The sequence below is a fragment of the Crinia signifera genome, chromosome 3, assembly GCF_055691185.1.
Source record: "Crinia signifera chromosome 3, ASM5569118v1, whole genome shotgun sequence".
NCBI classification, from domain to species: domain Eukaryota; kingdom Metazoa; phylum Chordata; class Amphibia; order Anura; family Myobatrachidae; genus Crinia; species Crinia signifera.
Genome location: NC_139219.1, coordinates 160586168 through 160607208, shown reverse-complemented (window position 1 = coordinate 160607208; position 21041 = coordinate 160586168). Strand labels below are relative to the sequence as shown.

The window sequence follows — 21041 nt, the reverse complement described above, 5'->3', positions numbered from 1 at the left end:
GTGTTTCAGATAAAGTTTCCTTTGACATGCAGTTCCACGTATGTTATATATCTACTCACGTGTCCATGTGGTCTGTCCTATGTGGGGAAAACCCAGCGCCAATTTAAGGAGCGCATGGCCCTACATAGGACAGCCATCAATCAAGCCTTACAGACTGGGCACAGCGACCAACCACTGGCCCGTCACTGTCTCTCGCACAAGCATTCAGTCAATCGGATAAAATCTCTTATAATTGACCACATCCCAAAAATCTCAGGGGGGGTAACAGAAACAAACAGTTACTTCAATGCGAGAGCAGGTGGATTTTTAATCTGGGCACGTTGGCCCCGGGGGGCCTTAATGAGACACTGGGGCTCCAGTGTTTCTTGTGAAACTGCATGTTATTGATGTCATGATTGTTTCATTTGTCTGGGTATATATCCTAACATGTGTACGCTACGGTGCTTTTCTTACTCTTATTATTCCATGCTATAGCCATATGTGACTGTATCTGCTTGATGTGGTACACAGTGGGTTTGACTTGAGCTGTTATGTTGAGTCGACCCCGCTGTTGGCCACATCATTATCACATGTAACTTGCCATATTATTTTATACTTGTCGCTTTGGTTGCATTGGGCCATATGTTCTGTAAGTTTCTCTGCTTCATTTATTATTGTGGTCTTATACATCTTTATTTCTCTATAATTGGCGTTCTTGCCATACATCATTTTAATAATGATGACACAGTGTCCATTTACCGCTCTTTGTTGTCTTTTGTTGCTTAGTAACGCTCTGCCCTCCGGCAGTTACATGGATCGTCACACTCCCGGCGGCCATCTTGTGATTGGCGGGAGGTGCGCGTGCTAGTGGTTGGCGGAAGCGCAGCTGCGAGGCTGGTGCTTCCGGCTGCCTGCACGCAGCACACCCGCTGTCTGAGGTAACCAGGGGACGTGTTAGACGCCTCTATGACTGTCAGCTGGACCCAAGGGACGCCCACAGCCATGAGTACCTTTACAGGTTACCTGGCGTTGTGGGACGCTCCCAGTTCCGGCAGGTGAGTGCAGGGCGTGTTTGATTGGGGTGGGGGGTGGGGTGGAATGGGGTGTGTTCACGTGTATATATTGCCATTTGTTTTATCATTTTGTGTGTGCTGTGTCCATCCCTGACGACGGGGGGTAACCCCGAAACCGTTGGAATAAAGGACATTTTAACTGCAGTCTGCTGAGTGCCGCTTCCATCCTTCCTTATATATATATATATATATATATATATATATATATATATACGCTTCCATCCTTCGTTATATATTTATATATATATATATATATATATATATATTTTTTTTTTTTCACAATGCTTCTCCCACTCCAAAAATGTTAGTAAAAGACAACAACATAGCACAGTGACATACATGATACAGTAGGGTTGGAGTGTAAAGCTGGTTTGGTATTGAAGCATTTTAATTACACGTGCGATTGTTACGAGAGTATACAGGTGATTGCAGCTTTCCTTTGTCTGAGTCAATGTGATTATCTACCCATAGAAGACAGCTACACTGCACGCTGCAGTAGCTCAGACATCTGGAGCTTTATGGGTTACGCAATAAGCGGTACTCAGCATCCAGGCATGTAGGTATAATACGCTGCTGCTGTCCAGCGGGGAAAGCTGCTGAAATACAGACAGGTGCATGCGATGTACAGCCGGGAGGGAACTACAAGTCCCGGCATGCTGTAGGGAAGTATGCTGCTGGCTGATAGACCGCTCTTGTTGGCGCACTCTGGCGGTGTGCGTGGGGCAGGCATGTACAACGTGTGTATGAGGGGAGCACAGCCCACCAGCATCGTATCCTTGCAGATCCAACTGCACACCTCCCCAGCCGCTCACTGAGCTCCGGCCACACACGCTGCTGCTGCTGTTGCTGTGTACGGCTTATCTCCAGCAGTACTGTAGTTTCATGCGGATTGGCCAGATATAGCTGGAGAGGAACATCTCCCTCCTGGCCAGAGATCAGAGACCTCTTCCCATCCCTGCGCCTGGATAGGGGAATCTCCGGGCTCTACTGAAGTGTGTGACTTGTCCTGGTGATCGTGTGGCTAATTCCTGACGTCCCCGGTGCAACCACTTTTTGCACCTTCCCCGGGCACTGTCACCCCCGCCTTGCTCTAATCTGCTCCGCTGTCCCTCCGTGCAGTGTCCTGGGCTGCTGCTAGCTCCTCTCCGCGGGAGGCAGAGGATGCGCCCTGCCCTCTGAGATTGGAACAGCGATGATGCCCGAGCAGCCAAACCATGTTGTGTCCACCATCGAGAACCTGCCTGCGGAGAGCATCTCCCCCAGCCCCGGCCCTCTGCAGAGGATGAAGAAAGTGTTTAACAGGTGAGATGCTGCAACTAATGACAAAGTGCTGGCTGGGGACAGTGTGCCATGGTAGTATCTGCACACATCTGTAAATATTTGGTTTCTGTGAGCTTACATGTCAGAGGAGTGGAAGTTTCATGAGGTAACACATAGGCTTTCACATGATGCAGCCTGAAGACTGAATGCCTATTTGATGCTGATGATGGTTAGCATCCTGTATGAGCCTGCTCATGGGTAGCAGGGATAAATCAGGAGCCCCCATTACATCTCTTCTCCACAGTGGTGTTTCTGAAAAAAATTTGCAGCTTGTGACCTGTGAGATGCTTTTTTGTGTAATATTAAGTAAAATAGTCATTTACTTTTATTGTGCTCACCTGAATTTCTTATGTGGCAATTATTATTTGTTTGGAGTATGACATTGCTTTATTTGTGATGGAATAGTGGTGTACTTGCCTTTAGCAATGTGATGTGTGTCCTTGTCAGTCTCATGCTACCTGTGGAATAGGCATTTGATATTGTGAGGAAATTCCTGGGCTCTCCACTGAAAGCCATGTTCTATTCATAGTAACAAATCAATAAGTGTTCATGTTTACAGTCTCATACTTGTGAGGATGACATACTGTAATGACAGATGATCAGGTTCGCCAAAGTCGGGATTCTGCTAGTTTTATGCTCCTCAATGTAGGAGGTAACTATATATGTGTGTGTGTGTGTGTGTGTGTGTGTGTGTGTGTGTGTATATATATATATATATATAGATGTCCTATAATGTATTTTGGGAAAAAAGAAAATGTTAAAAACCTGTTTTATTTAAATTATACATACAAATCATACAATGTACATTGCATTTTAAAATAAAGCTTAAACATCCCAATACAAACATTAATTATTTACACCGCTTGCCATATATGTTATGCCTCTGTGTTAAGCTGTGCAAAGGGGAATATATTTTTTTGCATTATTTTTTTATCCTTGAATTTCCATGGTATTGTCTGAAGGAGTACAGTAGGTTATATTGTAAAATTGTGTTGTGTTCCAAGTTGTGTCGAATTCCCTATCCGGTATCTTTCATCTTTTGATCAGTCTATTGACCTTTATTTCCTGTATGTGAATCATTAATGATGCATATTGTGTGTTTTAGTTACAATAGATCAAAAATGTTCTGTAACATTTTCACAATGATCATTTCAATATTTACATCACCACAAAATCATGTGTTTCCTGTATTTTCTTGTTAAAATGCTTGTTTTATTCTGAGTGTGAGAATGCATCTGCTTCCATGGGACAGGTATTCAAAATCTGAATGCAATGTAGAAAATATTTGTTAATTGCCATGTTCTCTCTGTTCATAATGTGTAATATATTTCTGTTTGATCAGTAGACTGAAGTATTGTAGAGGTGGGGGACTGGAGGAGTATTGATGTCCTTACTGTGGGGAATCAGTGGGAGAAAAGCAGGTCCGGTGCATGCCAATTAGCAGCGAAAGCTATTTACATCCTAAAGTTGATGGTGGTTTGCACCCTACAGTATATTGTGTGGTCATAGATTGCTCTTATAGTCTCCCAACCCCCACTTCTTTCAGTACAAGCTGCTTGCTCTGCTGAGGATGACAATAGACTCTCTATCTCTCTCATACTAAGCACAACTTCAGCTGAGCAGTGGCCAGTCCGACTCAAAGTAATTACAAAGAATTTGAAGCCATTGTGTATTTGTGTATTTTTTATTGTGATGATTAACACTTCACAATTATACTGGAAAAAGTGTGATCTTTAATGTGGTTAACTTTATTTTTCTGCTCAAAAGGTACATTGTGTATATACTGTTTTTATCTTGTTTCAATGATACTGCACTATAAAAAAATAAATTTTGGGTGTATTGCATATCAGAAAATGCATAATGTGGCATACACACGGGGCAATTCACCCCCATGCTAAGTGATGTAGGTTAGCACAGACCACTCAGCACACATCACTGGCACACATGTGATGCACAGCGATGTGTGCTGAGCGATCTGTGCGGACCAGTGTTATTTGGGGAGAATACTGACTAGATTTATATTGCATGCAGTATAATGGGGCATAAACATGGGGCACTCGGTTATTTCTAAGTGATCTGACCAGATTGCGCCATGTGTATACCCCTGAGTGATCCCAGGTCCATGGCGAGATAATTGGATAGCACGAGGGGACAGATTATCATGCAATTAATTATGGGGGGGGGGGGGGGCATTTAATTCCCCTTTTAGCAGCTAAATGCATGTCAGCATTTAAAATAGATTTTTAGTATAATGAACTAAACAAGCTTTAATGAATTGATAAAGAACCTAGAGTACTGACAAGAGACTGGGCAGCCAGTGGGACTCAGCATTACAGTATATATCATTTTGTAATCTTGTAGCCTTGTTTCAGTGAAGAAAGTTTATGCAAATGAGTCCTTATGGGTCCTTTTAAGAGAAGATTTAAAAGCTTCTACAGTTGAAGTCTAAAGCCTCAACTTAAGGGAACCTAGTTCATTGTTTAAAACACATTTTACTTGTCTCAATTGGAACTTTGGGGCAGATTTATTAAGCTTGGTGAAGTGATAACTTGTCTGGTTTTTATCACCGGCCAATCAGCTTCTAACTTTGATGTTGCAGGCTTGGTTTGGGGTTTATTCTACTTGGTACGGTGGGACCGTATATGGGCGGATCGGGTTTTTTGTTTTAATCTGCGCATGCGTAGCTTTCCCAATGCGCACGTGCGGTGACCGCACACCGCTCACGGACGGGTCTCTCCGTGCGAAAAAACCTGTCCGCAAGAGTACGGTCATTGTGGGCGGCATGTGGGCGTTTTTATGAGAGCAGCCGGAATAACAAGGAAAACTGGGCGTAAACATGGGCGTACACGGGGGTGTGCACACAAAATGTACAGTGCCACAACCGCCTCGATCGGCGAACGCACCGTGCATTTTGGACCAAAAACAGGCAGACGCCAAAGATAGCTCCAGACCACCCCTAGAGATACCGTATGAGAGCGGACGCCTGGGTCTGCTAATTAACGCTGATTACTACACCTGAATGTAATAAGCAATGCTGCAGCCTATTAAATGAAAACCATGATTTCACTACCTGCAAGCCACACAGCCCTCAAACACATTGGAACCTTATCTTTCTACACTTCTCAACATGTAAAGGTTGGTTTAATTTTAGGTAATATTCATTCTATGACCCGCTCAAGTGTACGCCACTCCCCATTGTCGGTGTTTGTGACTGTCTGTGTGCGGCTGTTCAGTGGGCGGACTTTCGCTCACTGCGAGCGTATGGGAAACGTACGGTGAAACGGACCGTACGTACGTTTCACCGACCTAACCAGAATAAGGCCCTTTATCACTTCACCGAGCTTAATAAATCTACCCCTTTTTTGTCACATCAGATCAGACTCTTTACACACTTTTGTGAACATAATTAAACCAATTAACGTTGGCTTTACAGCTAAAGTAGTGTGTTTTCCTTTTGAGTTATACAATATGTGCTCACAGGTTCTCTGGTATACCGCCACAACTTCTGGTATAATAATTGGTGCTTATCACTTTTAGGGACCCCTTTATATAACTTTTCCTGAACGAAAATGTCATTTAATAACATACGTTTCTGCATGATTTAGTATCAGTGCTCTTTTGCAAGAGAAACATCATAGATTACTGCAGTCAATATTTAAAAAAAATTAGGAACTGTGGTTTTATCCAAATGTTCAAGCACCCTGATATCTAATATGCCTTTGACATCGACAAAATTACCCGGGTCAGACCTGGGTTGTTGCCAGGTTAATCTGAGTCAAGGTACGCTGTGGAAGCACCAAACTTTATAACACGGTTTGCGCAACCTGGCATTTCGACCCAGGTTATAAACAGGGTTAAACCCGGGTCATCCTCGGGTTTGAATAAGTATGAATAATTCTCCACATAAATTCCGCACATTTAGGGGGGTGTTCTATCACCGGCGAGCCGGCGGGCCCTATTCAATGCGGTCTGCCCCGACAGCATTGAACAGGGGATCTCGCAGAACAAGCCCGACTTCACAAGCAGTCGGGTTTGTTCTGCCGAGAACTGCTGGGAATTGCCAAGCTCACGGCCGCAGCTTGACTATTCCCGGCCACGCCCTCTTCTCGCCCGTGGCAGCATTGAGAATCCCGCCTGCTTGTTCTCGGTCCAGCTGACCGAGAACGGGACTGGGTCACAGCCGTGACCCCCAGATTGAACATAAATAAACCCCTTAAAGCGGTAGAGAAAGAGGAGACTGAGGTCTCTCTCAGAAACTATAAGGGTACATACACACTGGGCGATTTTGAGCTGAAATCAGCACACTTTTACTGTTTGAGCTGCTTTCAGCTCAAAATCTGCCCAGTGATTGTGCAGTGAGTGCCGAGCCTTGCTTCCGCATCATCACCGGACAACATCGCTCATTTGCTAGTATTACCAGCAGAGGAGTGGCAGGGTGGACGGTTTTCCATAGCATCCTGCTATGGAAAGTCGTTCATCCCGGGGAAAATCACTTGAACAGGTGAAAGTCGCTCAGTGTGTATGCTCTGAGAAATTTCCAGCCCAGCAATTTTCTCCATCATCGCTGTGCATACACTCTGCTCAAAAGCCCTGTGTGTATGCACCTTTACACCCTTAGTGTGTACTCAAATAGTTGCTTACCCAAATAGGGGTGTGTTGAGACTCATAAAGGTATCCGTCACCAGAGGCAGGTAGATGCATACTCAAGTTCAGCAGTGCACAGATGTATCTGGGGTTTCTTTACATCCTCATACCATCATATAGCATATATTACATATAATGAAAGATAACAGATGTCGGGTGGTATCAGACTTAAGACAGCAGATGTAATCAAACCCGGGTGTTCATAAGGGTGTGGTATAATTTACCGATAACCCGTGTAAGTCGTGATTCCGATGTTGAAGTTGGAACCCAGACTGTGGAAGGGTCATCCTACACCCATTCATAAGGCTGTGGATTGTCCTTCCTTCTCTCTGGCAATGCTGGTCTCCCTATAATAACTCCTCAAACATGTTTCGGCTTATCCTTGAAAAAGACATCTTTAGTCGTGGAAACATGTTGGAGGAGTGTATATAATCCAGAGAACAGCCAAAAATGTCATTGGGAAAGTCAGCAAGGATACATAAGTTCTGGAATAGAGTTAATGGCAGGTATTCAATGCTGTGGGTGAGTGGTGACAGGGAGCAGAGCTTCCTGCTCGCTGTCACCACTCACCCTGACAGTATTCAACGCAGCCCCCTCATACGCCAATTCCCCCTCACTCCATTTTTTGAGCGAGGGGGAATTGGCGTATGCGGCTCCTGAACCAGCGAGACTCGCGGCTAAATACAGTGAGTTTCCTGCATTAGCCGCAGGTCTCGCTGTTTTGTGGAATTCTCGCCGTCCTGTGACGGCGAGGATTTTCCCAGAACATTGAATAGAGCGAGCGGCCGGCGCGGGGGTTAAACAGTAAGGATCGCTGGTTTTCTGCAATCCTTGCTATTTAACCCCCTCGCTGGCCGCTCGCCGCGGCATTGAATACACCCCAATGTTTTGGCAGAAGGGTTATATACATATATGTGAGTCATGTTACTGAGAGCTGTGGAACATGCACCCATATATTAGCTAATGTGATGCAGCACATTCACAGAAATGAAGGCGGAACAAGAGCGCACACAATTAACATCTATCTTCAATGTTTATAAATTCATTTTTTTCCTGAACACCATAATAAATTAGACAAGAAATGAATTAGATGTTCCTGATTATTTTTGCATTGCTCACATATTCTGTCAGATTTATTCCAGGTAATAAATTTGGCTCACATTTTTATTTATTTATGTGTAACGAACGTCTCCTGGAATACAAGCAATAGACGTGATTGGATTCAGATAGTTTGGTTTGAGTGTGGGCATTAATTTTGTATGGCTCTGTGCTTATAAGCCATATCTACTTCTGTATTAGACTTGTCACTATATACTGATTTCAGCCTGTAGACAAAGCAAAGAAAAATGCTTTTTGAGCAGAAAAAAAAATGATACAATGAATTATGTAGCACCAGTCATGAAATTCCCCATACATTAATGATGAAATATCTATAGGACAATGCTATACACAGCAGACTGCACCTATATAATGTAAACACCTGACTCTAGGGGGGTATTTAATCTCCCGATGGGGGAGATGGCTGCAGGGCCCTATTTAATGCTGTCTTCCTTGACAGCATTGAACAGGGGATCTTGCAGAATGAGCCTGACTTCACAAGCAGTCAGGCTCACTCTGCCGAGAACGGCTGGGAATTGACGAGCTCCTGGCCGCAGCTCGACGATTCACGGCCATTTCTCATTGCCACGCCCCTTTCTCATCCGCGGCAGGCAGGACATTGAATCCCGCCTGCGATTTCTCAGTCGAGCAGACCGAGAACGGGACAGGGTCACGGATGTTGGGTTAGCTCGACAGCCGTGACCCCACATTGAATATCCCCCTTAATATGCACTGTGGCAGGGCATTTTAAGGGAGGAGGAGAAGTATGTGCAGCCTCCTCCGGCCAGGCCCCATCCTCTTGGCCGCGAGTTGCGGAGCGCAGTCGAATCTGAGCGCTAGAGCACTCAGACTCTACTTTGCATGCGCAGATCTCCGGAAAACTGGAGCAGCGGACATTTTTTCAGGTGATGTCCACAGTGCTACTGCTGCCATTTGGGTTTCCACAGGGTAAGTATTTAAAAAATGGGTGCAGCGGGAGCAGTGTGGCCCCCCGGGGACTCAAGGGCCCGCATGCACCACGTACACTACACCCAGTATGAATGCACTGTGGCTTCAAAATGATTCCACATCAGAGTGCAGTATAACACATTAGGCTTTTCCTTTGCTGAGATTGTTTACAGCTACCATTTCCAACATTATATGAATTCCTCCAAGGCTATAATAGGGTGTTTGTTAAAGTCTCTGAGAGATACCCATTTATACTATAAAAGGAACATAGGCCACTAGTGATTAATGAACTGTCCAGCCTGAATGTGCTTTTCTTTGTAGCTCTGAAACAGGAAACACATCCAATATAGGACTTAAAGAGTCCTAACAAATGGATCTCAGCTGTATACTGACATGGTGACATGTGTCCTCAGTGTTTCCTGGTGCCTCTCCTGATTGCTTCAATGAAATCACTCAAATTATTTAGATGCAGTCTAGACAGTCTTAGAATATGCATGTGTAATACCCAATTTCATTTCAGTGCTGTTATGTACATATGGGGCCTTATTCAGGTCCACGCACAATGCTGTAAAATTTGCAGCGTTGCGTGGAGGAAACACCACCCAGCACTTGCACAGCCCCCCCTTGCTCAGTGAATTCCACCGCACGGCTGGGAATGGATTTTTTTGCATAAACATTCATTCGCAGACTTGGGTGTGGGGACAAATCATTCGATGGATACCGACCAATGAATGCTTTGGAAGGTGCACGCAAAACTAAGTCACTCTCTGGAGTCTTAGCTTTGTGTGCTCCCTGTATGGCAAGAGGGCGGGCACCCGCGCCACTGCCTAATCTCCATGGGAGCGCCCAGCGTTTTCATGGCGTTCCCATGGACGCAGACAGAAAACATCGCTCCCCTGTGTGAATGCGCAGGGGAGCAAATGAATCAGAAAAGGCCCATAGTGTCGTATTAATTGTAGAAATCTCACAATGTTGGTTCCTTAAAGAAGTCACTTTGCTGGTGTTCAGTACATATTTTGTGTAACTGCCTTTATTTACACTGTCATTCAACTAACTAGATTTACATTGGTAACTAAACTATTAACTTTTCTCACATAGGGCCAGATTCTCTAAGCGTCAAAAGTGATAAAATGGAGAGAGATAAACAGCCAGCAAATCAGCTCCTACCTGCCTTGTCACAGATTGTGTTTGAAAAATGCCAGACAGGAGCTGATTGGCTGGCTGTTTATCACTCTTCATTTTATCACTTTTGAAGCTTAGAGAATCTGGCCCATAGCCACATAATGCACACAGAACAGCCACTTATATTAGAGCTATGAGTTCTACACTAGTGAGATAATATGCTAAGAGTATAGAAGCAGCCAGGGTATGACGTATCCTTTTAGAATGTCAGTATGGAATATCAAAAGTAAAAACCAGGCTATAGGACATGAGTTATATTGGGTAACCCAGTGGTTCTCAAACTTTCTGGACCAGGACCCTATAATGTCAGCATTTGTTCAAGGCACCCCTAGTCAAAAAGTTTCTTATGGATAAATAAAAAGAAAAAAGTAAATGATGCTTAACTTTCACCATCAGGTTCAGTTATGTGTGGTCGGGAACAAGCTGTAGTTCTAATTGTCCATACATTTTATGATTGGCAGCCACTAGCACTGGTTTGCCTATCATTTTGGGCATCAATAATTTATTTCGGTTGTGGGACCCCAACCCGAGGCATCCTTGAAAACATCCAGAGGTACCGCAGGGTGTCTAGGCACACAGTTTGAGAACCACTGGTGTAACCACAAACACTTTACCACCTCATCCTTCCACAGGAGGTAATGTTGCCTGCTTAGTTGATTGTACAATTGCCCCCCTCATGCAGTCATGGATATGTAAGGTATTAGGTCCACATGTAGTGGTGCCCAGAGCATCATAGTGCTTACTGCCTACTGTGATGGGCAGCAGTGATGCCAAAACCTTTGTGACTTCACTACTATGACTTAATTTCCAGTAAATACCACAGCATGGAAAACCCTTTACATTTGGCTGGAACACATTTGCATATTTACAATAGATGTTCATATCAGCATTGCTCAGTCAGCTGTTGGCGTTCAATAAAAAGGTCAGAACCGAAAATGATCCATGTCTTTAATAAGTTTAGCTTCTGTGCTCAGCATATGTTGTTTTGTCATTATAATCTGTATTTAAGATTATATAAAATATAATAACAACTCACGAGGAACTGGTGACATCAACAAGGCATTCATTGCACTGTGCAACGATTGCATATTCTACAGACTGCAGCCTATTAATTCACCAGAAGCAAACTAAAATTTTTAACCTATATAATGTCTGCCTCCACTTTATGTAGGAGACAGGTCAACTTAAATACCCCTGTCTATCAAAGCTGGCTGCCTAGCATTGAGCAATGTGCTACATTTGCTAGTTTACTAGCACAGGACCTATGGTTTAAGGCCCATACACACTAGAGGATATTTTAAAATATATCTTTTTAAAAGGGCCTTCTGAGCGATATCTTTTAAAAATCATCTAGTGTGTACATTCAATATTGCTAACAACCCCTCCCGTTTTCTGAACTTGCGGGTCGATTTTGGCTATATAGCCAATGACCGGAATGTTCAGTGGGTCTCGGCGACGTCACTGAATGATATATCAACACTCAATTCAACCACTGGCGGCAGATATCGTCATTTATATCAGCTGCGGCCAGTAACGTCTAGTGTGTATGGGGCTTAGTCATACTATCTTGTGGCTAATTGGTTCTATCTGAAGCAATAAAACTTAATTTAATGGAATGTAAAATAATAATGTTGTAATTGTATGATTACTTTTCCTCTACAAAGTTTATACAGATATTCAGTATTTTTCAATTTGCTTTTCAATTATATCTCAAAATCACTTCATAACACTCGGCAAAGCGATTACCTACAAATAATAAGACCACAAGTATTTCTATTTTTAATGTACGAAAATCAACAAATACCGACAGCCTTGAATAACATTACCAGGTTTTTTGCTAAATGATTTATGTTATTTATACTATATTTTATACATTTTTTTGCTTGCTGTATGTGCTTACTTTACTGATTGTGGCATTTTACTTGGTCTAACAAGTCCATGTCTTTTATCATTGTATCTGGAATTACATGTATAACCATGACAGCTTCATATTTGAGAAATATGAACTGAGTTAGTCCTGTTCACTAGGTTTTGCTCTGTTTTGTTCCCGAATGTTAATTGTATTGTTACACATTCTTTGTTAAATACTATTAAATTAGCAAGTGATGTAACAATTATTTGTATTCAGAAACTAGGTTGTATAGGTAGGAGTTAAATATTAGACATTACCTTAAATGACCTAGCCTAACCATTACACCCTCCATGCTGCCCATATCATTGTTTTTTCTTATTCAAGTTTCTTACATATAAAGAGTTAATTAAAGGCCATACACACTAGAAGATTATCTTTCCAATCTGGCTGGTTGGAATGAAAATCTGGAAATCTTTGTGAGCAAATGACAATTGACCATTTGCTTCTAAACATGGAAAAACAGACAAAAATTGGTCCTACAGAAAAAACTGATAAACTCAATTTATGCAGATCACTGCTTTTGTCCATTTTCCAGCTTTTGGGAGCAAATAGTTGATTGTAATTTGTTCCCAAGAATTTTCAGATTTTCATTTCAACCAGCCAGATTGGAAAGATAATCTTTTAGTGTGTATTAGAGTTACACAGGATTATTGCTAGCTAAATGTACAGCTAGCATTGAGAGGCTGTGATGTGATTGATCCTATTTCACAGCTAACAGATAAGATAATATTGCACCAGGCCCATGTTAATGGAGTCTGTAAATAATAAGTACAGTACATTGTAAAGTTTCACCTGGCACTCCACTGCAGCTCCTATGTAAAGTACAATATTACCACCCCACCGTAGTGCAAGTAGAAAAAATTTTGGTACCTGTTTCCTAGCAATGCGCCCATCGCATACCATAACACTAAATAAGGTATACGATGGTATGCGATGCGATGCGACGCAATGTTGTACAATAAAATATTGCATTGCATTGTATGCCATACAATGGCATAGGATGCGATCGTATATGATTTTTGATTGTACAAGCACCCTGATGGGTCCTTACAATGTGAAATGGCCCCCCATAGTCAACGGTACGCGTCCTCCAACCTTTTCATACCCCCACTATCCACGTCGGCGTGGAGTTGATTGTAGATAGTGTGGCGAGCGCAGCAAGCCACCGAGCCCGAAGCGTGGTGATGCCATAAGATGAAAATATTGGGCGCCGTGCTAGAAAACAAGTACCAAAATGTCTTAGTGGTACTGTGCAGCGCAGTGAAAAATGGGCTTGGTTAGGGGACATGGTCATATGACACGAGGGGGAGTGGCTACATGACAAAACTTTAAAACGCAATGACATTTCTGTTTGGGCTTGTGCATTGCATCCTGCACACAAAATGTAGGAGCAGTGCCCCCACAGTGACGCACATAAATGCCCCCACAGTGCCAGAATAATAAGCCAGCAGCAGCACAACTCAACCTATGTGTCTGCAGTGCTGGCTGTCTTTGGGTGTCAGGGTGTCCTCTCCCCCTCCAGTCCCCCGCTGCCGACGCTTGTTTCTGTGCTTCATTTGGCAGGGAGGAGAGCGCATCACGCATCTCTCCTTCCCCGGCTTCACTGCATCCCTGGCTGACTGTCCGTCAGCAAGTCATATCTCGCGGGCTGGCTCCTGATTGGCTGCCGGCCCATGAGCTCTGATTGGCTGACAGGCAGTCCAGTCTCAGTGACACAGGGAGGGGAAGGAGAGACGCGTGATGTGCTCCCCTCCATGCCCCCCGCCACTTACATATGTGCGAATGCGCAGTAAACAATTTGGGGGTATTTGTTATGGCGGTACTGGGCACCGGCACAATATGTTTTACCGGTACACCGTACCACCCCATGCCGCCATACTTGCACCCCTGCCTCCCCACTTGTTTTTTTCCCAGCTGAAGTTGCTGCCACGTATTTTGGACTGTTCTCTAATGATACCCTTGCATATTGCCTTGAGGAAGGGAACCTGTCCTGAAATACATTGGTTGGTAGCAGGTGACAGGAGTTTTATCTTGTATCTGTGGAGGAAACCAGTGTAAGAGTGGGGACAGAGACTGGTTTCTGCATCTCTATTACATCTACTTAACATACGAATATGGTAAACCTCCGACTTGCCTTATCTCATATTTACATTGCTGACTACATTGTTTTATTGCATTATTTTAAGACATTCCTTGATAGTACACTATTATGTTCTCCATGGGCCTTATTTTGGTTCATTCTTTCTGACAAAATCCTTCTTAGATGGACAAAACCATGTGCACTGCAGGGGGGGCAGATGTAACATGTGCAGAGATAATTAGATTTGGGTGAGTAATTTTGTTTCTGTGCAGGGAAAATACTGACTGCTTTATTTTTACACTGCAATATAGATCTCACTTTGAAGTAAAACCCCACCCAAATCTAATTCTCTCTGCACAAGTAACACCTGCCTCACCTGCAGTGCACATGGTTTTGTCCATCTAAGAAGGATTTTATCAGAAAGAGTGAACTAGAATAAGGCCCCATATGTCATAAACTATTACTTACACATGTTGATAAATCCACAAAGTACAATAGAAACATTAGTTAACATTTACTCACTTTTATTGCATTAGTGCATTTATCTCATATACTTGTCTATGTTTAGATACATTATTTGGTTATAGGGGTATAACCCTGACCAGAAGGGCTCTACTGTTGCTCATTTCTTTACATGGGTTCAGTATGATTTACTGACAATTGAAATACTGACATTCACTTATACCAACAGGATGTCAGTATCCCGACAGATAAATAACACAGACAATTGAAATGCAGACAGGCAATATATCGACATGATCAAATATTAAAATGCAGACACAGTTCTATTGTCAACATGGACACCGTAGTGTATCGCGTCTCCTCGCATGGGGCACGGTCCGTCGCTGTGCTCAGCACACTATTATACTCTTCCTCTATGCCAGGGGTGGGGAACCTCAGGCCCCGTAGCTGGTCTGAGTGGCCCGCCCGCCCACCCGGCGGCTTTGCCGGGAGTCAAGTGCAGGGGAAATCTCGCAAGAGGTCAGTAGTTAAGAGTATTCCTCTTAATCAACAGCAGCCAGAGACTGTCAGTCCTATTTAGCGGCAGCCGCCGGAGCGTTGGACGGCTGCAGCAGAGCAATTTGTAAGATAAATATTTACATATGGCCCCCAAAGGATTTGTTCCCCATACAAACGGCTCTTTCAAAAAAGGTTCCCTACCCCTGCTCTATGCCAACTGGGATGGTAAAGTATGAATGTCCTTTTTGTGCAAAAAATCATGAAAAACTGTATTCGGTGTACTTTGTGTCAATATTTTGTCTGTCAGCATTGTGGTTCGTCAGTGTTTTGTACCTGTCGGGGTTTTAATTGTCAATATTTCAATTGTCCGTGTTCTGTACTTGTCTATATTTTGACCGTCGACATTTGGTTGTGTGGATTCTGTCAATCGGTATTTAAATTAACAATATACCCTTCACATTAGCACCAGGGTATTGTCCCATACTCACATCCAATGTACACGAGACACCCACATTTCAGAAGGCTTCATGATGCAATACTCAGGTATACCGTCATCATGCCCCTACCCACTGCTGTGATTTATGGCAGGATTCTAGGGGGACATGAAAATGCTAATTATCAACTTACCACTTGGAATTCCCATAAGAAATCACACAGACCAAAAAATGCCTCAACTATTAATGATGATATTTGTACGATAAAGTTCAATCAGGAGATTAAACAGCAATTCCTGCAAATGTAACAAACTGCTACAGAGTGGCTACAGAGTATTGTAGATTAATCAACTTAATATGAACATTCGAGCCAGTTCATGTATATCATTCCGGTCAGTAATGCACAGATTTTGAGATATATGGATGTTCTAGATTGACATTGCTTGCTCTTTACTCTGCATTTTAGAGGATTAAAACCACTTTTGTGTACAGTTACTAATCTACAGCATCTGTCCGGATCATTTGTAGTGATAAATGCTCATTTGTATATAATTGAATTCACTATGTTAAGAGTGACAACAAAATCACTGTTTCTTGTTAGTGGCTATTTGCATAATTGGTAGTGTGGGTCACTAACATCAATAAAATTCGTTGTTTTTTTCCCTCACAGCATGGCTTTATTTCATTTTCCTTAATACACATCATTCTACATATACAGTCATTTCTAATCTAAAGCAGCATCTCATCACACTTAAGCCCTCATACACTATGCAATCCCACTGCAATTGGGCTCTTTTCCTGTGATTGTGGTGATCAATTGCATGAAAAAGGCCCAAATTGCAGGTGAATGACAGGAGGTCTGAGGCGATGTGAGTTGCACCGGCTGGGGAAGAAATCTACAGGAATGCTTCCAAGCTTAACAGGCTTAGCTGGGAACGCATGTGATATAGTGCATGTGATCCTGCCACCCTGGAAGGTCCTGGGCGGCTCAAGGGGGCATTGCGCAAGGGGAGGCAGAGGGTTACAGCAACAGGCAGGGGTTGGCAGAGGGTGATGGGGAGCAGTGGGTGACAGAGAGAGGCAGTGAGTGGCAGGGGTAAAAGCACTATGTCCCGCATGGTGCACAGAATGTACCTCAGTGGGGACAGGAACGCAGTGGTCTCTACTCTGTGACAGGCCCCTGCCCTTTGTGCTTTCCAGGTGTGAATGAAAAAATGTAAAGCGGCCTATTAATTAGAGGCAGTATGAGGCTGTGATGAATAGTGCTGATAGGTGGCAGGACTCTTCTATCAGCTGGCACAGGAAGGTCAACCCTTCGACCATAAGGTAAGGGGCATTATGTTCCACCCTGCTCTCGGCACTGGGACATTCATCTGACATTACTCAACATGGTCTGCAGGGGTCCCTGGCGATAACTCATTGCTGGTCTGGGCAGAAGTGGACCCCTTAGTCTTCAGGGGCCCCGGTGCAATGCATCTGCTACATTAATGTTAGTTCCGCCTCCGGCCTCTAACTTGCACCTGACATTACTTGTGGTTTAACGTGTGTTCTCTATGAGACATGTACTATACTTATTTTCTGATTTAATACAGAAAATGGGCAGTTGGGTTAAAGATTATTTTTATTCTATATAATTTGTGTCGTAATTTCTTCCTTTGAGATAATCATTTTCTCCTTTAAGTGCCCTTATACTCATTTAAATTATAAGGCACTCGAAAAGCACTTGTGATCTGAGTCTGGGAGTGGATATTTCAGGAGGATGCTGTGGAAGGAGCTACAGCTGAGAAAACTGGACCCATTAACCCCTTACCGACGCAGCATGTTTTTGCCTTCCTCACAGAGCCCTTTTTTTCAAATCTGACATGTATCACTTAAGTGGGGATAACTTTTTTTGCTTTTACTTATCCCAGTGATTTTGAGATTGTTTTCTCGTGACACATTGTACTTTAAATTAGTGGTAAATTTTGGTCGATACAGTTTTTTTTTTTTTTGTGAAAAATACCAAAATGTCGTAAAAAAATTGAACATTTTGCTATTTGCAAAATGTAAAATTTTCTGCTTGTGAGACAAATAATCATACCACTCAAAATAGTTAATAACTAACATAGACCATATCTAAACTTTATTATTACATCATTATTTCAACTTTCTTTTATTTTTTTTGGACACTAGGGGGCAGCAGAGTCTAAATTTTACACATCACACAGTAAACGCTGCTTTTGGCTGTTCACGTTTGAACAGCCAAATGCAGCGATCGCCCATGGCGGGGGGCATCGCTGCCCCCCCTGGGCAATGAGGGAAGATGTCTGCTGTCAGGGACAGCAGACATCGTCCCTCTGTCACCGCGTCTCTAGACGCGGTGACACTTTGAAGTTATGACGTACATTTACGTCATGTGTCGGGAAGTACATCCCGACCATGACGTAAATGTACGTCAAATGTCGGGAAGGGGTTAATAATGCACGGAAGAGAAAGGCTTTAGTGTTACCATGAACTGAATGTATTTGCAGTGGGTTGAGTGGTAGGGTTAGGATTGGGTTCTGGTTAGCTTTGCCCTTTACACACGGTACAATCCAGCATGAGATTTTGACTATAAAGTCCAGATCACATGCAGATCATAAGCAGATCGCATGCAGATCGCACAGGTATTTTTACCGCGCGCTCCCGAGACAGCACAAATCGAAACCCAGATAGACATGGCAGCAATGACTATATAGTGCAAATCTAAAGCAGATAGCATGAATTGTATGTAAATAGCACATGAGTTAGCAAAGATTGTATAGCAAGTCGAATAGCAAAGGAATTTCACCGTGTGTACACACCATAAGTGTTTCTGCGAACACCCAGAAGGGAAATGGAAATTATGGTAAGTACTGTACGCTTATCCAACATGTAAAACACTGAAAAGTTATTATATGTATATGTCATGTCTTACAAAATCATTTTTGTTTATTTTGTAGCACACTTATAAGAAGAGTTATTTTATATCTTTATGGTATGACATTACAAATGTTTTCTGATAGCCATGTTCTAGATCAGATCTCCAACTTGTTTTTAATCAATAGCAGCCATATACATGATGAGAAATGAAAGGTGCAGCACTGTCTGTGCGCTCTGTCAATACCTGCTTCTTATTTGCTTCAGGGTAATTAATTAATTTAAAATTTCATAGCAAGGCATTTTAGGATTAAACACTGATGAGATCTTGAATCCAATCTTGCCTGAAGATGATTGGGATGAGCATTTAATTAATCAGTTCCTAGGCCATTTCAAGATAATAGGTTTGGCAATAAGTTATGGAGCACAACAAGTTATAAATAGATGTTATCATATGTTGGGGATCATCCTGGATAACTTCTTATAATTATCTTGTTTCACCTTCTTAAAGAGCTACTTAAAATACTACCATCACGGTCTCTGTAAATCCACACTAGGTGCAGTAGTTCGAGATTTGATAAAAGTCCCTGGCTTAGAATAATATGACTGCGGGCTATTTTATCATCATTATCCATACACATTCAGCATGCAATACCACAGTTGTAGTATGTCCTGATAGAACTGTAAATCACCATGGGAAGGAATGTCCCATTTTAATCGCCTCTAGACTTTCCACCGCAGCGGGATGTGCTGACAAAATTCAGTGAGGGCCATAAATGTGGGTTATGTATTAATGATTACGAGTAGTAAACCAGGCATAAGCATATTGGTGGTTGCATTTCAAGATGTCTTCACAATAGTAAAACTATAATAGGTGTGGGATATGTGATACATATGGCCTCAGGGTGGCCGTTACCACACACTCTGCACCCATATATAGTTATACTTACCTCTCCACCGTCTCAAGAGTTCTGCACCAGCAGGTGGCCCAGCGTTTCAGAGCAGCAAAGATCACATGGGCAGTGGTGTGGTGGGGGATGCCATGTTCTCAGAGATTTGGATTGTGCCCAGAAGACTCTGGCACAAAGCACTGCCAGACAGAAGGGAGCTCCAGTGGCAAACGCAGGATTTTTATAGGGGGTTTCCAAGAATATGGAATATAACAGTGCAGATGGTCTATAGTATAGGCTCTTTCAAACATTTAAATAAGATAAGTGGTCACTTCATGGTAAGGCTCCTGTCTCTTCCTCCTGGTAGCTACTCTCTGGTCCATTGCGATGTTTGAAGGTTCAGATCCACACAGTAAATGTGGTAGAAGCTGGTACACTAGGCATGTGCAGCAGCTCTGCTTTGTCCCTTACACTGTATGATGTGATGGCAGCTCTACTGATCAGATTATATACCAGTGCTATTGCTGCCATAATAACTCAGTTCCACCCCGTCCCCCCTCACTTTAACCCCTGAACATACTGTATATTTGTATATACACACTGCTTTAAGAATATACATTTCAAAAGTACTTTTTTTTAATTTTCAGTTGTTTTCTAATTGTCCACGTTTGGTGAGGTTCAGTGAAAGAATGCCTACCTACTGCAGTATTTACGGATTGCTGCATAGTAAAAGGTGGGCATTTGTTTCCAATAAGTAACAGATGTGCCAGTATGTCACTGCTCTGTTTTAAGTATTTACTTAGCAAAGAGAGCAATTTTGGTATGAGCAGAGATGTCGTTTCTGTTCTGTGTATGTGCCATTCTGCTGCCCTGAGAAAATCGCTATTATGCCCCCTCCTTTGTAAGCTTATAACCTGTGATTAAATCCTGGCGGAGGCTGCTTTACCAAGCAACACGCACACAATAGATGGAATCTGGTCAGCTCATTGATAAAAACTAGAGACCCAAGGCATGATGATTCTTTTGTATGCTCAGGGCACTGGATGGACCCCTCCGACATTCATTCCACTTGTGGCTTCATGTCTCACTTGTCATTTGAAGTACAATTAAGCTCTTATATTAAACCATCCTCTATTGTAGTGTATATCTGAGAATATTAAGTAACCTTCCTAACCTGTTTTACTTAAGTATGTGTACCAAAATAGAAATCTTGCTGTTCATTGATACCTATACCAGACTTATTCACTAATAAAATACGATTATGCTTCTTCTATTATGCATTTTCTTACCCTTATTCATGTGTTCTTTTAACACTTAAACCATAAGTATAATGGAATACTGGCTGTGAGATGAATGAATGAATAACGTCATGCCTTCTGTGACCTCTCTCCTACAATGGCATATAACTTACAGCTGTGACCCCATGCACTATATTGTGAAGCAGCCATGCAGCTGCCCTGTTGTCATTATTTATCTGTCTGCATAGTGCTTGTGATTAGAGGCTTAATTAGGAATGTCGGAGACTTGTACCAAGATTCTCATTATTAATTCATGCCAATGGAGTGCTTATATATTGTATAAATGTATGCTAAACTAAAATCCACATCCTTAATTTGGATACAGAACAATTGCTTAAAGCAGTGG

General features: G+C 42.7%; 1 protein-coding gene across 1 annotated transcript in view; it reads left to right on the top strand.

The window, feature by feature from the left end:
* Positions 1-1663: 1663 nt before the first annotated feature.
* SLC35F1 (solute carrier family 35 member F1) overlaps positions 1664-21041 on the top strand; it is a 298410-nt gene continuing 279032 nt past the window's right edge. Inside the window, exon 1 of the mRNA XM_083176820.1 lies at positions 1664-2354. Coding sequence (XP_083032946.1) covers positions 2245-2354 — 110 coding nt within the window. The 5' untranslated portion in view covers positions 1664-2244. The remainder of the gene's footprint in view (positions 2355-21041) is intronic.